We start from the raw sequence: 17865 nt of genomic DNA on the forward strand, positions 1-17865 counted from the left end.
AGGCAGAAACATATAAGGGAAATACCCGCCCCCGCTGTCAGTTAATTGGCCGATCGGGGATGCCCAATTTGTTCACAACAATCTGATTGGTTGAACGCCAAGACGCTCCACAAACGGTGATGAGCGCTCAGTGAGCAGCCACTGAGGGCAGTGATTGGCTCTTCTGTGTGTCTGTCAAAAAAGGAGTCCTTGACGGAAACGGTGATTGGTCGCACCGGCCGTCTGACAGCCACACTAGGTAAAACACAACGCGCTCTGGGCTTATTGAGCCTGCGCTAACAGAAAAGAGGAGGTTCCCCGAATAGTCATTTATTTATTTCTTTGTTTCAAGTGGGGGAAAAAAATAATAACAACAGCGATATATATCACAAGCACCTTTATTTATTATCTCTGTCCGCACACGCAAGAAAACTGGATAAGATTACGGCGGGTACTCGAAGGCCAAAGCCAAGTGGAGGAGGATGAAGCGGCGCAATGCGGACTGCAGCAAACTCCGACGGCCGTTAAAACGGAACCGAATCACCGAGGGGATATACGGCAGGTAACTTACACGGAGCCTGCTCAACGAAGGGAAATGAATGGGTTGTTTGCGTTAATACGCCTCCCTAACCTCACAGCTGCTGCCACTTCTTGACAGCCTGTTAACCTAGCCAGGCAGCTAGCTCTAGTATGTTTTCGTTATATGCTACACTAGCATGTAAGCTAACTATAGCGCTAGGCCCCAAAACAGCCTGTTTTGAGCTTTGACTCCGGCTCCATAGCACAGTTACTAATTGAATTACACTGCAGCTGACTTTTTCATGATAACTAAAGAATCCCGGGTGTTAACTGTGCGCCAGAGTCAGCTGTCACTGGCTGAAGGTGCCAAAGTTAGCTGCTTCGCTGTTAGCAGGTCCACCAGCTTATTATTGCCAACATCATCACATGAGCCTCAACGACAGTGGTGTAACATTAACCACAAACGTGTCGATAAGGCTGCTGTCACTCGCTTTTAACAGCTCTCAGTGGCTTGGCTGTGCTTCCAGTCTCCAGCTGTGTGTGGCTTCATACATATTAACGTTAAAGGCCATTTAGTTTACACACGTGGCATGAGGACCTGGAAATGTGGGGCAATGTTTGAATTATTGAACAGGTGCCTCCCCCCGACATCAGAGCACCCCCAGTGGGCCACTTTCTGGGTCTCTAGCAAATGCAGGATAAAAGCAGCAAGAGGTTAGAGCAGTGTTTATATCCCTGCTGCAGTGTGGCACCGATGTCATATCCAAATCTTCAGCTCCAGGTACACATCTTACTTCATTCTCCTACAGTCTTTGTCAGCAGAGAAATCGTCTTCCAACTTCTTGTGCCCAAGGCAAAACAAAAGTCTTGAGCCACTCCTCATGTTTTTTTTGCGTCCAAGGAGCCAGATGTACTTGTAATAGTTCTCCAGGCTTTCTGAAGTTAGTTTAAAAACATTTTGCACTTTGGCTATATTTTTTGTTTTTTTTCCCCACGTTTTCAGTCCAGTCCTTCAACTTGACCATGTTCAGAGGAATGCCTTCCAATCTTGACCTATGAATCCTTCAAGAAAAAAATAGTTACCTAACTGAACCAGTGTTGTGTCTACAGACAACTGGCAAAAAGAAAAATTAAATTGTAAAGAAGCATGAGATGCAGACCAGATGCAGTCCCGAGAGCTGCATCTGGTCCTTCAGTTGATCGTTTAATGTTGGCTGAAGCCTCGTCAGAAATGCTGTCAGTGGAAGGGTGGCTGCCAAGAAGCCATTCTTAAGGAAGAAAAATGGGGCAAAAAGGCTGAGATATGCCAAATTACACTAGAACTGTACTTAAGATCAGTGGCAACAGCTTCATTTCTCAGGATGACAGTTATCCCTGACAGACTGCCCATCCAGTAAAAGTGTACCAGGGCAGTCATGGATTGGCTTCGCCAGAACCTGGACCTCCACATGATTGAAGCATGGTGGGATTGTCTTATGAGAGACAACAGAACACAAGGGAGCCAACATCCAGAGAAGAGCTTTGATTTTCCTCCAGGAAGCCTGGAAAACTATTTCTGAGGGCTGCTTTAAGAAATTGCAGGGATTTCTTGAAGAGCGTCCAGGCTGTGTTGAAGAATAAATTGCTACACTTCTTTCCCATTTTCCTAGCAAAATATAAATCCGGAAGGGATGGCTCTAGACTTTTGCTCAGTACTATATTTTCACATGTAGGCACTATCAAGGTTTTTTTTTTTTTTTGGCTATATTTTCCCACAATCAAACACATGTTCTTGCTGCCTGGGGTTCAGGTTCTTTGCTCTGTCACAGCAGGCAGAAGAGAGATTTGGTTTCCAAGTGCCTCTTTTAAATTGCTTGGCACTGTTGTCCAGCTGAAGCCATGAGATAGGAAGCTTTAGTCAGGCTTTTTTTTTTGTGCTTCTGGTGGTTTCTGTTCAAACAAGAAAGTGAGCAGTTGTACCTCCTCACAGTTTTTATTCTCACTATTATTGAGTGCATCTGATGTGAACTAATAACTATAAACTCATAATTGCTTTTTGTGCATTTATGGAAATACTTGCTTGAGAAAATCTACGCTGCAACAAATGTCATTACCAGTCTAGACTCTTAAATTTTCTTGTGTGTTTGTGTTGGAAAACAGTTTTCTGTCATTCAGGGTTTTTTGTTTTTGTTTGTAAATGTATTTCTAGTACCTTCCTGTACCTGAAGTTCCTGGTGGTCTGGGCACTGGTGCTACTGGCAGATTTTGTACTTGAGTTCAGGTTTGAGTACCTCTGGCCATTCTGGCTCTTCATCCGGAGTGTGTACGACTCCTTTAGATACCAGGGGCTGGTGAGTAGATGACTTAAAGTATGGACTACACACTGAACAACTGAAAAGATGCACAGAATTTACATAGTCTGATTTGCAGCCAAAAGAATAAAACAGTACCACACATTAAAAAAAAAAGTAACATAGATAAAAAGTAATCAGAATTTTTCAAAAATGGGTGTTCAGTCAGGTTTTAGTAGGGTCTTATGATGGAGGGGGCCTCATATGTAGGGGCAATTTCCTCTGTAGTTAATGAACAGCTACTGCAAAGGCCTGACTTCGTATATTTTTTAATCCAAACTTCTGGGGAACCAGAATCCTTTGTTCAGTTCACTGATGTGTGCGAATACAGGGCCATACCTATAGATATGATAGAACTGAAGTCATTGGAGTATTTAGCCTGTGTCGCTAACTCGGACCTGCATCACTGTGTAAAGATAGCTCAGTGTAATATTTCATATTTATAAACACAGGTGAGTGCTTCCTGCACATGGTCTCACTGATATAGTCTCAGTCTCTCAGTGAATTGTCTGTTTTTGTTTGTGTATTTTCAACCATCTTAGATGGCATAGTATCGATTCACTAGTTGACAAAACCGACGCTCTTTTTTTGGAAAGCTAGCAGTGGTCGGCAGGGACTCTCACCCTGTGACAGACTCCAACTCCACCGTATTGGACAGTAGTCGTTCATTGTGGGAGGATAAACGAAAACAAGAAACCGCTCATCCAGCTGGACTCAGCAGGAGACTCACTGTGCTATCCAGTTGGTCATATTGCCCGATTCATTTGGCAGCGCATAGCTATCCAGATCAGAAATGGCTTCACTTTTACTTTTGCATTTCCCCTTGAGACCAGCTCTTAATCACATGATTTATCTGTTAGTGAATTAAATGAGTTTTAATTGTGGAAGAGTGTTTGAATTCATTACAACATAATGGACAGTGTGTAGTAGAGGGATATTAGAAAACATAAGGGCACTCTATTTATTTTTACTGTGTTGTAACACTGACAGTGATGCCAAACATTTTTCTGAGAAACCTGATCAGTGCTTGATGGAGAAGAAGCTTTTCACACTGAAAACATGACTGCCTTTGAACATAGCCACTGGCTGGAGGAAGACTCCTGGTGATGGTGTCTGGGGACCTCTAATGAATGGAGTGAGGGAAAAGTTTCAGCATAAACAAAATAAGTTACCCCTAGTTTTTTTTTGCGAATTTAAGAATTTTTGCACACTTCTTATAATGTTGCCTGCCACATGTGAACATTTGAGTCCACTCGCATGCTTCTCTGAAGTTCTGCTGCAACAAACTGCAGTTCAAGGAGGTGGAGTTTGAGTCTGTCACAGGTTTTTGGGATGTGTTTAGTTTTCCTATTTGGATGTTGGTGGTCGGATTGTGATGGTCAGCACGTCATATTTGTCCCATGTGTGAGTTATGGAGGAATATTTATTCATTCTGATCCCCCAAAGAAACTCGTGATAAACTCTGAGAGCTCGTACAGGTTTTAAAGTTCAGCAGACCACAAACTATGACCAGGCTCTATGTTTTGGAGCAAATTAAACCTGGGATGCTAAAACAAAAATCAGAATCACATTCATTTTAATGAGTATTGAGATCACAACTGATCATTCCTTTAGCTTGTTAACCAAAACTTGCTCCTCCGACAATCTTGGTTAAAGCTGACCTGCCAAAATGTTTTTTTAGGAGTGAGTCTGATTGTTAAAGAAAAGTGTTTATATGGATTTATAGCAAAAAAGTGAATGCACAATAATGTTACATTGAGAATTCTTGTTATTGAATGTAGATTTTGGTGTGAATTGCACAACCTTAGATTAAAATCTTCTTAGGATGTGTGATCTGCATAAGAATCACGTAGCCGAGTTATGGCCACTTATTTATTTATTTTATTATTTAGCCACAAAAACATAATTACAGCCTTTTTATTATTGTCACTACTCAGCTTTTTAGATGTGGAACTAAAATAAGAATATACATACACATGCTGTTTTTATTTACCGCCTGAGATGCTGAATTTAGGCCCTAAACATTAGTTGTTAATGACTTTTATTTGTTTAAATGTTCTTTTGAGCAAAAAGGTAAAGTTCTGCTGGTGAAATATGAACTGGGCATCCTCAAAGTATCTGTGTAGTACAGTGAAAGGAGTCTAAATACTGATCAACAGTTTCATGACTGAAGTGGTTAAAGACGTTTAAAAAATTTGAGATGAATGTTCATTGTGGCCCATTTGAACCTCTCTAGGTTAAAACACAGTCTAAACAGTTATAACCTGAACAAACTCTGAATAATGTGACTGATAAGATAAATAAATCAGAGAAGTTGTATAGGCTGGTGGAAAAGTGACTGTCTAGTAAATGATGAGAGGATGTGTGTGTGTGTGTGTGTGTGTGTGTATGTATGTATGTGTATATATATATATATATATATATATATATATATAAAAATAAAAAGATGGTAAAATGAGCACTGACATAACCACACTCCAGGAGAAGTGTCAGACACTTGATGGGAAAATGTGGTTAGCTGGGTTGATGTACAGGTGAGAGCAGTGAGGAATAAAACAGCCTTTCAGGTTATCAGCATAAAAGTGTCAGTTCCCTGGATGTGAGGCAGTCGAGTCCTGCTACAATCTCAAAGACAACATGTTGTTCTTATCAGTAATCTTGTTTGCTGCCTCTTAGGATCAGAGTGCTCCTCTCACATACAAACAGCAGAGATCTCATCAGGCCTGCGGGCCCTTCTCTGTCCCAAATCTCCTTATTCTAACGTGAAATCATAATTTTAGTTTAGCCTCGGGGCCATTATCAGTGCTGCCGGATAGGAAGTGTTTGCTTCTCACAGAGAAGAAAGAACCAAAAATGTCATTCATTTACCACTGATGACACATTTTTAATTAAGGTAACAGGCTTTACTTATCCAACAAGTTGGGGAATTCCTAATAAATAAGGTGCGAGACAAAAGGGCTCAAAAAGGTAAAAATAAAATTACACAAAAAGAGCAATTAAATGGGAAAAAGTAAAATGAACTATGAAAACTTTGGTAACCAGCCTCTCTAATGAAACATCTGATAATGTACACTTCTTCTTCTGCCTGCGATGTTGGTAATAATCGCCTTTCCTCTGCCCAACAGGCCTTTTCAGTATTCTTTGTGTGTGTGGCGTTTACCTCGGACATCATTTGCCTCCTCTTCATCCCAGTGCAATGGCTGTTCTTTGCTGCCAGTACCTACGTGTGGGTGCAGTATGTTTGGCACACAGGTAAGGCTATGCAGTGTTGACCTTTAGGGATATTTTGTATGTTTAAAAATTAAATGTAATATTTAAAAAATTAAATCCATTTTTAAATAAATGCTGGTTGACCATATTTTTATCACAATCTTTCCTTTTGTTTGGGATTTTTTTTTTTTTGTCCTCGGGATGTAAATGTGTGCTGTAAATCATTCACTCATGAACTGCTAAAATAACTCATCCTTTGTAGTCACGCTTATCACCACTTAAAAACAACCGTCCCTTCAGGGGAAAAGCAGGTGTGAAGGCGTTGTGCGACTCTCGGTTACTCTCTGTCGTTGTATTTACAAATAGTTGTTTCTGAGAATTTTGCACGCCATGTGTAAGCAAGCTGGCCTCTGAGGATTAGTTGTCAGTCTGATTTAGCGGGGTCCCCCTGAGCTGACCGAAGGCCGGGTGTCAGATTGAAATGTTAGTGCCAATTTGGGGCGGGGGAACTGAAACTGGCTCCCAGTTGCTTTCTGAGCTCTCCAGCCGTACTCACCAGTGACATTCAGACCGAGAGGACATCACAGGAGTATTAATATCCCCCAGCTCTCCACAGCCTAGTGGGAAATCAGTGTTTAGAGCCCCTGAAACAATGGTTACCGTCTGTATTCTGACCACCCCATGTTGGAAATCTTACTGTACTATACTGTTTTATGTGCAGTTAACAATTCACAAACATGTCCATAAACATATAAACTGTATGCTTGGGGTGGGGGGGTTTAATGGCTGACATCATTTCCATAAAAATGTGATGCTACAAACACATTCCCATCTATTTTCATGCTGATGACATTGATTAGTTGTTGAAATTCCTTCTTCAACAAGCCCGACCAACATGTTATGCATTTTCCGTGTGCACCTCTCTATGAAAAAGTTCGTGCTTTTTGCACTTCTGAAAATGTTTAAAATTGTAAATGAATCCTTAAATTATGATATTGTCTCAGAGTTTGGGTGGAAGAATCTGAGATGTTGGTCGATCCGATACTGATACCTTCAGGTATCCACAGATACAGAGTCCTGTTCTGATATCAGTGTTAAATTAATAAGCTGTGAGGGGAAGACGCTTTAGTGTTCAGCATGGTGTCTTTGGTTGTTGATCTTCTCGTCCAACACTGGTTGTGTTGAACCATGAGCCTCTACTTCAGCATTTCCTAAACCTCCTAAACTCAAATAAATACAAAAAGTTGACGCCTTAGGCACTTTTTTAAAAAAAATATTTACTGCTTTGTAAATGAGTCATGCTCTCACATCTTTGTGCTGCTTTGCTTTTTCAGAGAGGGGGGTCTGTCTACCCACCGTGTCTCTATGGATACTCTTTGTGTACATCGAGGCAGCCATCAGATTCAAAGACCTGAAGAACTTCCACGTGGACCTATGTCGCCCTTTTGCTGCACACTGGTGAGCCACTGTTCTGTTACAGCTTAAGTTCACTGTCTTGAACGCAGCTAACAGATATTTTTTTAGGTAAAGATGAAAAAAAATAAGCGTATGAACTATAATGTTCACACTGCTTCATTCAGTACATAAAACCACTAAGATCATGTTTAAAAGTACACAATACATCTAAATGTGCCTTATTGTGTACTTTTAAACATGACACGTGACCAAGTCTACACGTGTAAGCATGATTCATCTGCTTACACTTAAAGAGTCTTTGTATGCAGATGTCTGCACATTTTCCTGGTGTTTCCAGGACTGCACTGATCTTTGACAGCAGGCTCCCTGTGACTCTTATTTTTAATTTGTTCTGTTCAGTCAGAGTTAAGTGAGAAAGTAGAAGGATGACAGTCAGGTTTAACTCTCGGGAAGCTTTTATTCAACTTACGGTCACGTAAGGTGTCTCCGTATGTGAGTATGTGAGATGAAAAAGGAAAAGAATGCCTGCAAATGACAAAGCCTGACGACTCTAATTTTGATATGAGACTGGTCCAAATAAATTAATCCTGGTCCTGTTTTTATTTATTATTGTCACTGATGAATACCAAATACCTGCATTTGTATTTCTGTGTGAATTTATTTTTGAACTTTTTTCCCCTTTTTATGAAGTTGGCAAAGAGATTTTTGAAGTCACAAAGTGCTTCCCACACATAGATTTTACTTGGAGGTACATTAGTGTCTGCATAAGCATATTTTGACTGTTTTAATTGTTTTCATTAGGAAAAAAAAATTGGAGTAAAAAATTGTAGTAACCCTTCATCTGTGCCCAGTGACCTCATGAATGTGCGTTTTGTGTTCGTCTCCGTAGCATCGGCTACCCCGTGGTCACGTTGGGCTTCGGCTTCAAGAGCTATGTAAGCTATAAAATGCGCCTCCGGAAGCAAAAGGAGGTGCAGAAGGAGAATGAGTTTTACATGCAGCTTCTACAGCAGGCTCTGCCTCCAGAGCAACAGATGCTTCAGAGGCAAGAGCGCGAAGCCGAAGAAGGTAAGATTCAAACCTGCACACATGCAGAAATCTCGTTATGTCCTTGATTATCTTCTCACTCCGTCCATGCTGTGGTTGTTAGCTCGCTGCCCTAAGGCAGTGATTCGATTGTTCATGGCTTAAGTGGTTAGGTCTCCAGGTCTACACAGGACGTGATTCCCTTGTTGTTTATTGTTTGATAGCTGACAGAGGTGACCTTTTCATTGGTAGTTTCTCACCTTGAAATTTGTATTCCCAGGGGTTATTTCACTCACTGTTGTTTGAAGTCCCTTCATGTTGGGTCTTTGGGGGCTGCTAATCACTTCCCGTGTGGACGCCTTGATTGCGCTTCATTGCGAACACGGGCAGCCGAGTAGTTGTTCCAGTTTTACTTATTTGAATTCTGCCACCTGGAAGATGTATAGTAAGTGCTATAATATTAGTAAAGATGGATGAAAAGGTAAAGTCTTGTCTAGATTTAAACAGTGTGCTTCAGTCATTCAGATAAAAACAACTTTTCCATTTTGCAGTGCACTTTCCATTTTATCATTTTAATGGTTCATGTGTTTGGCGCTCTGGTACTATCAGGTAGTTCTGAGCAAAGAATGTAATGTCTGTCTGGTGATTTAGCTTGTATGGCTCAATGTGGCTCCACTCTACGACTACAAAGTTCTTTTTTTATTTTTGCTGTGAAACATGGAGGCCGATTTTAGTTTTAGAGGTTTGATCCTCTTCATATAATTTTGAACATCCTTTCTAATCACAGCTTTGGTCAAGCTCTCATTTGTTTCTCATGAATCATTTCAGTCAAATAAATCGTACGTCTTCCCTTTCTATCCAAAGTGTGTGGTCACATGTGCACCTGCCTCACAGTTTAGATAAACACTCCTTCCACTCAGTCACCACATTGGGTGTGATTAGACAGATGTGTGAGGAGCTGGTGTGAAAACGATGTGAGGTCGTAGCCACAGTCACTTTTTTCACAAATAAAACACCTGAGCCTGCTGTCAGTGTTCACAGGTGTAACTGAAAGTCCTGTTTCAGATATAACATATGGAGGCTTGCATATATACTTTATATAATGATGATGTAACAGGTAAAGAGTAAGTGCAGTATGTTCATAGTTAATGCAAATTACAGTACAAACCGTCAAGGCCAGAAGTTCAGTTTCAAACACGCAGGCAGCAAAGAGGCGGTGCCAAGAACGAGGTCGACCACAGCAACACTCGCTTCTGTGATAACAATAAAGGCTTTCAATGAAAGCATTGAGAGAGTTTAATGAGCACACATGTTCATCTGCATGCATGCAGGTGAACTGCTGCTATTAACTTTGCCTGAATTTTTGTAGCCGTTGCATGTCACTCAGCTAGAGCTCAGTGAAAATATACGAGGGTCGAGCAAAACCGATCTGTTGGACATAAATGGACTTTTAACCCTCTGGAGTCGACGGATGCGCCGGCGTGTCCAGATCACGTAACAGATTTAAGATTATGTATCAACAAGACCCAGCCTCACTGAGACTCTGTTTAAACACGTGTTGAAAGTGCAGACTTCAAACTATGTACCAGTTTTTACATTTTGTTGATAGGCCAATAAACCAGACTTACGATAAATAATTTAAACTCAGCTTTTTCCTGAAAACTGTCTCATTTGGTGCAGGAAGAAACTGTATAACAGTTTTCTAAGGATAGCCTCTTTACTATTGGTGAAAAATGCATCAACCAATCAGAAAATTACATGCCAACACCACCATGTGGTTGCTGAGGAAGAGGGGAAAATTGTGGGAATGATAGTGGTGAAAGGGAGACGAGTTTTGAGATTTGAGAGTTTAGTGACATTTAATTGTTTGCAGTGTGTAGTCGGTGTGTAATGTGGACTTTTTTTTTTTTTTAAATTTGTTTTGTGTGTCAAAACAATGCGGCTGCTGCTGAATGTCACAGACTCTGGCCAGAAAGCCACTGGAGACAGATTGAAATGTAAACGCTGTCTCCAGGTGGACATCAGGAGTAGATACACCCTGGAGGTGTCAGGCTTGCAATGTCCCCCTCTATCTTGTCGTGGACAGGAACTATTATTTTGGGAGTAGTGCAAATAATATGTGTGGAATCTTATTGCGACGCCTGATTTTTAGAGCTGTGCGATATGACCAAAATCTCATATCCCGATATAAGACATTTATCGTCCTGACAACGATATATATCACAAACATTTTACTTTATATAAAATATTTTCTGTAAATTCTGTGAATCTCGGGCAAGTCGACTTACGTGAAGTGTTTTCAGCTGGGCGTTGTGTACCTGGAATTGAGTGTTAAATAATTTGAAACTGCCGCAACTTTCTTTGTGAGCATTTTTTACACGGCGTGCTGCTGCGGGGAAAAGCCCGCTCTAAGGTTTATTTTCTAGCACCTGACGGCTCTTTTTAGCTTCTCGCCCGTAAATACTCTACATACTATTTCACGTGATTCAGTTTATTTTGAAAAATCTCAACAGAATCTTCAGCTTTATTTTGAAAAATTTATGTGGAAAATAAACAAGCGGATGGCGGAGCCAAGCGATGGTTTTACCGTCGTTGTTGCTAACGACAACGCATAAAAACAGTCGCTTGTCCGTCCGTAGTGTGGTTATTTTAAATATAAGACAAAGATAGAAGTTTAAGAAATTCTACAGTGACCATCAAAACGATGCTGTAAACAGTTTATTTTGCTACACCACGAGGCAAACTAGGAAATGACAGACGTTTTCATATCGTCATCCGATATATATCGTTATGTCGAACAGCCTTACCTGATTGTTTTGTAAGTAGTTGAAAGAACTGACTGAATTTGAATGTAAATTGTTGTAGTTAACTTTAGCTAACCGTTAGCCAGGTTTGTACATATATTTGAAGTTTACATTGTATATTTGCATTTAAAGTCAGGTTTAGTTCACTAAACATGTTTGTGGTTTTCACAGTAAAAAAAAAAAAATATATTTCGTTTTTTGTGCCATTTTCGGTCCATTGTGTTAATACAGTCTGTCGAAATAGTCCAAAGTCTCTCACACAGCAAGGTAAATGGGTTTATAGGTTAAATATGAAGATAAAATCGAAAGTATTTCTACCCTTGACCCCTGAGGGTTAACGTGTTGTGATTTACGTACCATCACACCTCTAATACACATGAATATTCACATAAACATTGCTGTGTTTCTGTGCTCCCACAGCGGCGACGGCAGCTAAAGGTATATCTGAAGTGGACACACCTCCAGTGTCACAGAATGGCGCCCCAGTCAATAAAAAGACATTGGCACAACTGCCGGAGCTAGAATATAGAGAAAAAGGGAAAGAGGGACGAGGGGAAGCTAAAAAACAGCATAACAGCATCCTGCCATCATCAGTGGACTCTAAACTCCAGGAGATGGAGTATATGGAGAACCATATGAATAACAAGAGACTGAACACAGAGCTGGGCAGTACAGAGAACCTGCTCCTTAAAGAGGACAACAATTCCTCCTCCTCTTCTTCTTCCTCATCGTCGTCCTCCAAAAATTGCAAAAATGCCAGCAGCAACACTGCGGCGCTTAACTCCTCGCCCCGCGGCCACAGCACCACCAACGGCAGCGTCCCCACGCCCACGTCGTCGTTTGTGGGGAAGAACGAGAAGAAGCACAAGCTACTGATGAAAGGAACGTCGGGCGGCTCCCACAGGGACCCCACCGACAACTGCATCCCCAACAACCAGCTCAGCAAGCCGGAAGCACTGGTTCGGTAAGAAGACACAGACATGGTTTATATTCATAAATGCACCGTTCTGACCTCATCAGCGATATCAGGAGTGAAGCTTCTTTTAAGGGAAAGCGGCTTATGAGGTTTATTTCAGCCGAGTTCAGTTTTAGCCTCCAGAACATTAATCAGGGAAGGTTGTCTCGTAAAAAGTTTAGCAACTAACTGATTTTTATCTCCAGAGGCAGAACTGGGATCGAAGTGCCGAGCTCGAACTTTAATTTAAGGGATTTAACAAAAGCATCAAATTAACTGTTTACAGATTATTAACATTTGTGTACATATGCAGTAACTTCCTGCTTTTTTCATTTAGCATTCACTGAGATGGTGTACAGAAGAAAACTTTATTTTACCAGTTATTCACGGACCTGACTATATTTTATTTATTTATTTATTTTTTGCTTGTTTTGTATAATTTTTAAAATGATTTTTTACTGGTTTGCTGATATTAACACATCTCCCTGTGATCCATGGTTTCATGTAAAATAGTTTGAAAATGGCAAAAATTTTATTCACGATGATTACGAGTTAAGGCCACTTTTCAAAACGTTGCACGTTTGTTGAACTGTCCTGTTCTTTTCTCCTCATCAGACATCTGACCCTCGTTTTATTCTTCCCACTGACTAAAAGAAACCCGCCTTCTTCATTCACTTAGGAGGAGAGTCAGAGGTTTTAGAGAGAAGTTCCCTTGTGTAAAGGAATGAGAAAAATAAAAGCCACAGATAGAGGGCAGGGTTTCTCAAATGTTTTTTTTTTCCTCAATCATCTTGATTTTATTATTGCTGTGGCTTTAACTGCACCTGAATTTAAATGTTGCTGTGCTTCTCAAACTTTGATTTTTGTTGTGTTTCCTTCTCGTGACCTCTGTGTGTTTCTCACCTCTTGTCATGCTCCTGCCCGGGACAGACTGGAGCAGGATGTCAAGAAGCTGAAGGCGGACCTACAGGCCAGCCGGCAGGTGGAGCAGGACCTGCGCAGCCAGATCGGCTCACTGGGCAGCGCCGAGCGCTCGATACGCACCGAGCTGGGCCAACTGCGGCAGGAGAACGAACTGCTGCAGAACAAGTGAGTGGTGCTGCTGCCATCGTGGAGGAGAGTTAAAAACAAACAAACATAAAGAAAACAACTGGGTGAAGGAGCGCGGTGGGGGTTTGCATCGAGAACTTTAGGTTTTGTCTAATAAAATAATAATAAAAATAAAAGTCCCCTAAAAATCTACAGTAAATGTTTGGTAGGGTTGCCTCTGAGGTTTGCCTTCCAGACGTCCTGGGTGGCTGTAGCTCAGGCAGTAGAGCAGCTCATCTACTGATCGGAAGGCTGGTGGTTCCTGGCTTCCCCCAGTCTGCATGCCAAATATCTTTGGGCAAGATACGAACCCCAAATTGCTCTCCGATGCATCCATCGGAGTATGAATGTGTGTGTGAATGTTAGTTAGAAAGCACTAAGAAAATGCGCTTTTATTAATGGGTGAATGCACAAGTTGTGTAAAGCGCTTTGAGTGCTCAGAAGTGTAGAAAAGCACTATATAAGAACCAGTCCATTTACCATTTACCTTAGGGTCTCACTTCCTGTTGTGCTAACAAGCTGCTCTGTGGCTTTTGTGCTCCTGTAGGCTCCATAATGCTGTGCAGGCAAAGCAGAAGGACAAACAGACAGTGGGCCAACTGGAGAAGAGGCTCAAAGTGGAGCAGGAGGCCCGAGCTGCCGCCGAGAAGCAGCTCTCAGAGGAGAAGAAGAGAAAGAAGTTAGAGGAGGCCACAGCAGCCAGAGCAGTAGCACTAGCAGCAGCATCCAGGTGTGTACACATCTGGCTCACCAGCTCTGTTACTTGTGGTTTGCTGTGGGCCTCGAGGGTCATTCACCATTCTTTGTGTTTCCCATTGCTCTCAGAGGGGAGTGCACAGACACGCTACGGCGGCGGATCACCGAATTAGAAACGGAGTGCAAGAAATTAACAATGGACATCAAGCTAAAGGAGGACCAGATCCGAGAGCTTGAGTTAAAAGTGCAGGTACAGGTTTGAGAAATTCACTGTTTGGTTTGACGTATGAGTCCATCAGAGGCTTGGGTCTTTTCACATGCTTCTTTTTACAGTCTTGTGTGCACGGCCACTTCTGCTTTGGGTCTGGTAGCAGCCATCATTGAAAAGTGCGACAGGAAAGTGGAAGTGAGGAAGTAAAATGTAACGTCTGTCATGATGAAGCACTTTGTGCAGAATCTCCAAAAGTTGATTCTGTTCATCTGGACGTAGCGTTTTGTGGGAGAAACGTTTCGTCACTCATCTCATTGTTCCTTCAGTGGGCTGGTTTCAGTCATTATGCAAATGTACTGTTTATAAGGTTGGGGAAAACTGCAGTCAGCCTAGACTGAAGACGTCACTTAGATGAGTGACTAAACGTTTCTCCCACAAAACGCTAAGTCCAGATGAACAGAATCAACTTTTGGAGATTTACTTTACTGGATGATTGAGAATGCATCAAGACATTTTGTGCAGGATGAAATTATAAAGTTTTAGATGTTTCTGAGTGTCAGGGTGATAAAAGACTGCAGCAGAAATACTAGCCTGGTCTGTTAAATCTATAATAAAGTTATAATAAAGTCCACATATATGCGTTATCGTTTTGGCCTCCCGTCCACACTGAGACTGTGTTTTCGCTGATGGAAAACGCAGCGTTTTCAAAGCGCTCCTGAAAACGCATGCATTTGAAAACGGTGCTTTCACATTGCAGTGTGGACAGTGAAAACGCAGACTTTCTAAAACGATGACGCATGTTAGTCATATGATGCAGCCATGTGACCAATGAAACTAAGATAGCGGAGGGCATTATACAGCAGTTGTTTTGTTTGCTCTCAATTTTGACAGCCCTATTAAAGACTAATATCAGTCTGTACATGCTTCAGATAGCTTTTCTTCAAATTCTTCAACTCTGTCTCGCTTTTGCAACTTTGTACTTTTGTGTTACTCCACCTCATTATTAGTCCATTTAAAAAAACTCGGTGCTTTTCCTCAACATTTTGCCACGACGTTTCAAAGAGCCGGAAAGTAAATAAACGGCAGACAGAAATGAGGCAGGTCGAATCTTCTTGTGTTTCACGCATGCGCAGTACTGGAACGTAAGCATTTTCACCCGTTTCAATGTGGACGCGCAACTGTGTGAAAACGTGGAGCATTTTCAGACGAAAACACAGTTTTCAAATCTACCCGGGCTAGTGTGGACGTAGCCTAAGTGTGCCTCCTCGCAAACATCCATTGAGCTGTGTTGGAATTAACATAACAAAGTGACTTGTTGGATCTTTTCAGTTGTCCCACAAAAAAAGCTGCTGGAATATCAGGTGTGAAAAACCTCCAAACTGCTGACCCTTTCTGCAAACACACTCCCCTCCTGACCCCCACTGTTTCCCTGTCCATCTTTTAGGAGCTTCATAAATATAAAGAAAACGAAAAAGACACAGAGGTGCTGATGTCAGCGCTGTCAGCCATGCAGGACAAGACCCAGCACCTGGAGAACAGCCTGAGTGCAGAGACCAGGATCAAACTGGACCTCTTCTCTGCACTCGGGGACGCCAAGAGGCAGCTGGAGATCGCACAAGGTTCACAAAAGTTCACAGTCCTCAGAGTTGTTCTTTTTTGTTTTTGTTTTAAATGTCTCAGGCTGACTTGTTAAAATCTGTTTTCAGGTCAGATCCTGCAGAAGGACCAGGAGATCAAAGACCTGAAGCAGAAGATAGCAGAAGTGATGGCCGTCATGCCCAGCATCTCCTACACAGCCGACACCAGCAGCATGACCCCCGTGGCCCCCCACTACTCCTCAAAGTTTATGGACACCAATCCCTCCAGCTTGGACCCCAACGCCTCCGTTTACCAGCCTCTCAAAAAGTGAACCCCCCCCCTCCACCTCGCCATCCATCTTCCTGTCCTTTTTACTGCTCCTGCAGGCCCGCAACCTCGTGGCTGAGAACCTGAGGGTTTTTTTGTTTGTTTTTGTTTGGGGTTTTTTTGGTTTGGTTCTCTCCTTGCCAGGTCAGAAGGATGTTGTATTGTGTGACTGTATTTGTTGTAGTTAAAACAAAAGAAAACTTAAAAAACAAACAAACTTGAAAATCCCACATCAGCTAGGAAGCCCCAGTTTTTCTTTTAAGTATCTAGTGAAACCTCACAGAATCGAGGATCGCTCTCACTCCTCACCTCCGGGGAGCAGTTGCTGTATTTTTCTTTTCTTTTTGGGTTTATCATTCCCTCCACAAACTGGAAAACGGAGCCCTCCTTGATTCTACAGCCTGACTTGTAATCCAAATTAATTTTAACAGCTGTTCTCCCGAGATAGCATCAGAGGAATGTAATGCACTCATGACACCAACTCGACCTCTTTTATTTAAAAAGAAAAAACAATTTGGACACCAAATTGACCCTGCTCTAAGCTGCGTTGGGGATGTGCTGGCGGTAAACAGTTTTTAAGCTGTCTAAACTGGATTTGTTCTTTGTTTTTTGTTTGAAAGGGGGTAAAAAGTGACAGCAGTTTGGTTTTCCCTCTTCATTCCCACACCCGGTTGCAGAAACAAGTCTGCTTTCCACTGCTCTGCATAATCCTGCATCACGATTCATGATCACAGTGCCTTGAGGACATGAGTTTAATGAGATGCTGCCCGAACCTTCCGAATGCGTTGAAGCATCTGGCTAAGCTGGAAGAGATCAGTTTAGTGGGACTAAAAACACAGATTTGTTGATCGTTGTGCTCTCTGGACGGCAGCCTTGTAATAAAATCAATCAGATATGTTTGACAGCAACATATTCGAGTCACTCTGACAGACGAACCCCCAAATGCTTTGGTTTAGCTGCTGCCCCCCTCTTTTCTTTTCTCACTGTGGAAAGCACACGTTGCTGTTTGAAAGGGAAAACTGTAAAGATGGACTGTGCAATGTAAAAAAAAAAAAAAAAAAAAAGTAAAAAAAGGAGTTGAGTTAATTTAATTAACTTCCACTTTGGTTTGTGTGCCAAGACTGGAATTCCTGTGTTGAAGAATGTACTGTGAATGCATTGGCTAACACTTTAACAGCGGTTTCTGTTAAGGAGTCTATGGGCAGTGGTGACCTGTGGTGTAGTAGAGGAAGGTGTATAGTTGACAGTAAGGGACTAGAAGTTCGTGAATGTCACCGTATTTGCAGCATCTGGCGAGTGGCTGCGTTTTCTTTTCCTCCTGTTTCTACTCTTCTCGCAGTTTTCCCGCAGGGAGAGAAGGAAGTTCTCGAGTCTGATGTGGTTTCACCGTCATTGTTGTGCGTGTGGTTTTCACCTTACTGTGTATGGAGACGCTTGTTTTTTCTTTCTTTTCTCACTCGCTCAGATTGCTGTCATTGGCTTCTTGGAAAATGTTGTGACAAATTTACATTTTAGTTGGTTGTTTGTTCAGCTGAATGTGGAAAGAATAGATTTTGTTTTTGTTTTCTTTGCCCAAAGTCACAGTTCGGTTGCCCCCCACCCTCCCTCTCTACCCCTCCTCCAGGTCTGACCTTGGCTGCGCTCTCGCTCTGTGAGGTTTACAAGAAATAAACTTTTTTTTTTCTTGCAAACTGATTTCTCTCTTCTTGGTGTTGTTAATTTAAC

General features: G+C 41.9%; 1 protein-coding gene across 1 annotated transcript; it reads left to right on the top strand.

Annotated features, from left to right (window-relative positions):
• The first annotated feature begins 248 nt into the window (after window positions 1-248).
• On the top strand, window positions 249-17592 carry maco1b (macoilin 1b). Its single transcript, XM_080871715.1, has 11 exons — window positions 249-541; window positions 2687-2828; window positions 5954-6080; window positions 7373-7496; window positions 8344-8522; window positions 11705-12248; window positions 13170-13328; window positions 13876-14058; window positions 14154-14274; window positions 15680-15854; window positions 15942-17592. Exons 1-11 carry the CDS (start codon window positions 462-464, stop codon window positions 16142-16144), a joined length of 2037 nt encoding a protein of 678 aa, XP_080727841.1. The 5' UTR covers window positions 249-461; the 3' UTR covers window positions 16145-17592.
• Window positions 17593-17865: the final 273 nt, after the last annotated feature.

The sequence above is a fragment of the Rhamphochromis sp. 'chilingali' genome (genome assembly GCF_963969265.1).
Source record: "Rhamphochromis sp. 'chilingali' genome assembly, chromosome: 21".
In the NCBI taxonomy this organism is placed as follows: Eukaryota; Metazoa; Chordata; class Actinopteri; order Cichliformes; family Cichlidae; genus Rhamphochromis; species Rhamphochromis sp. 'chilingali'.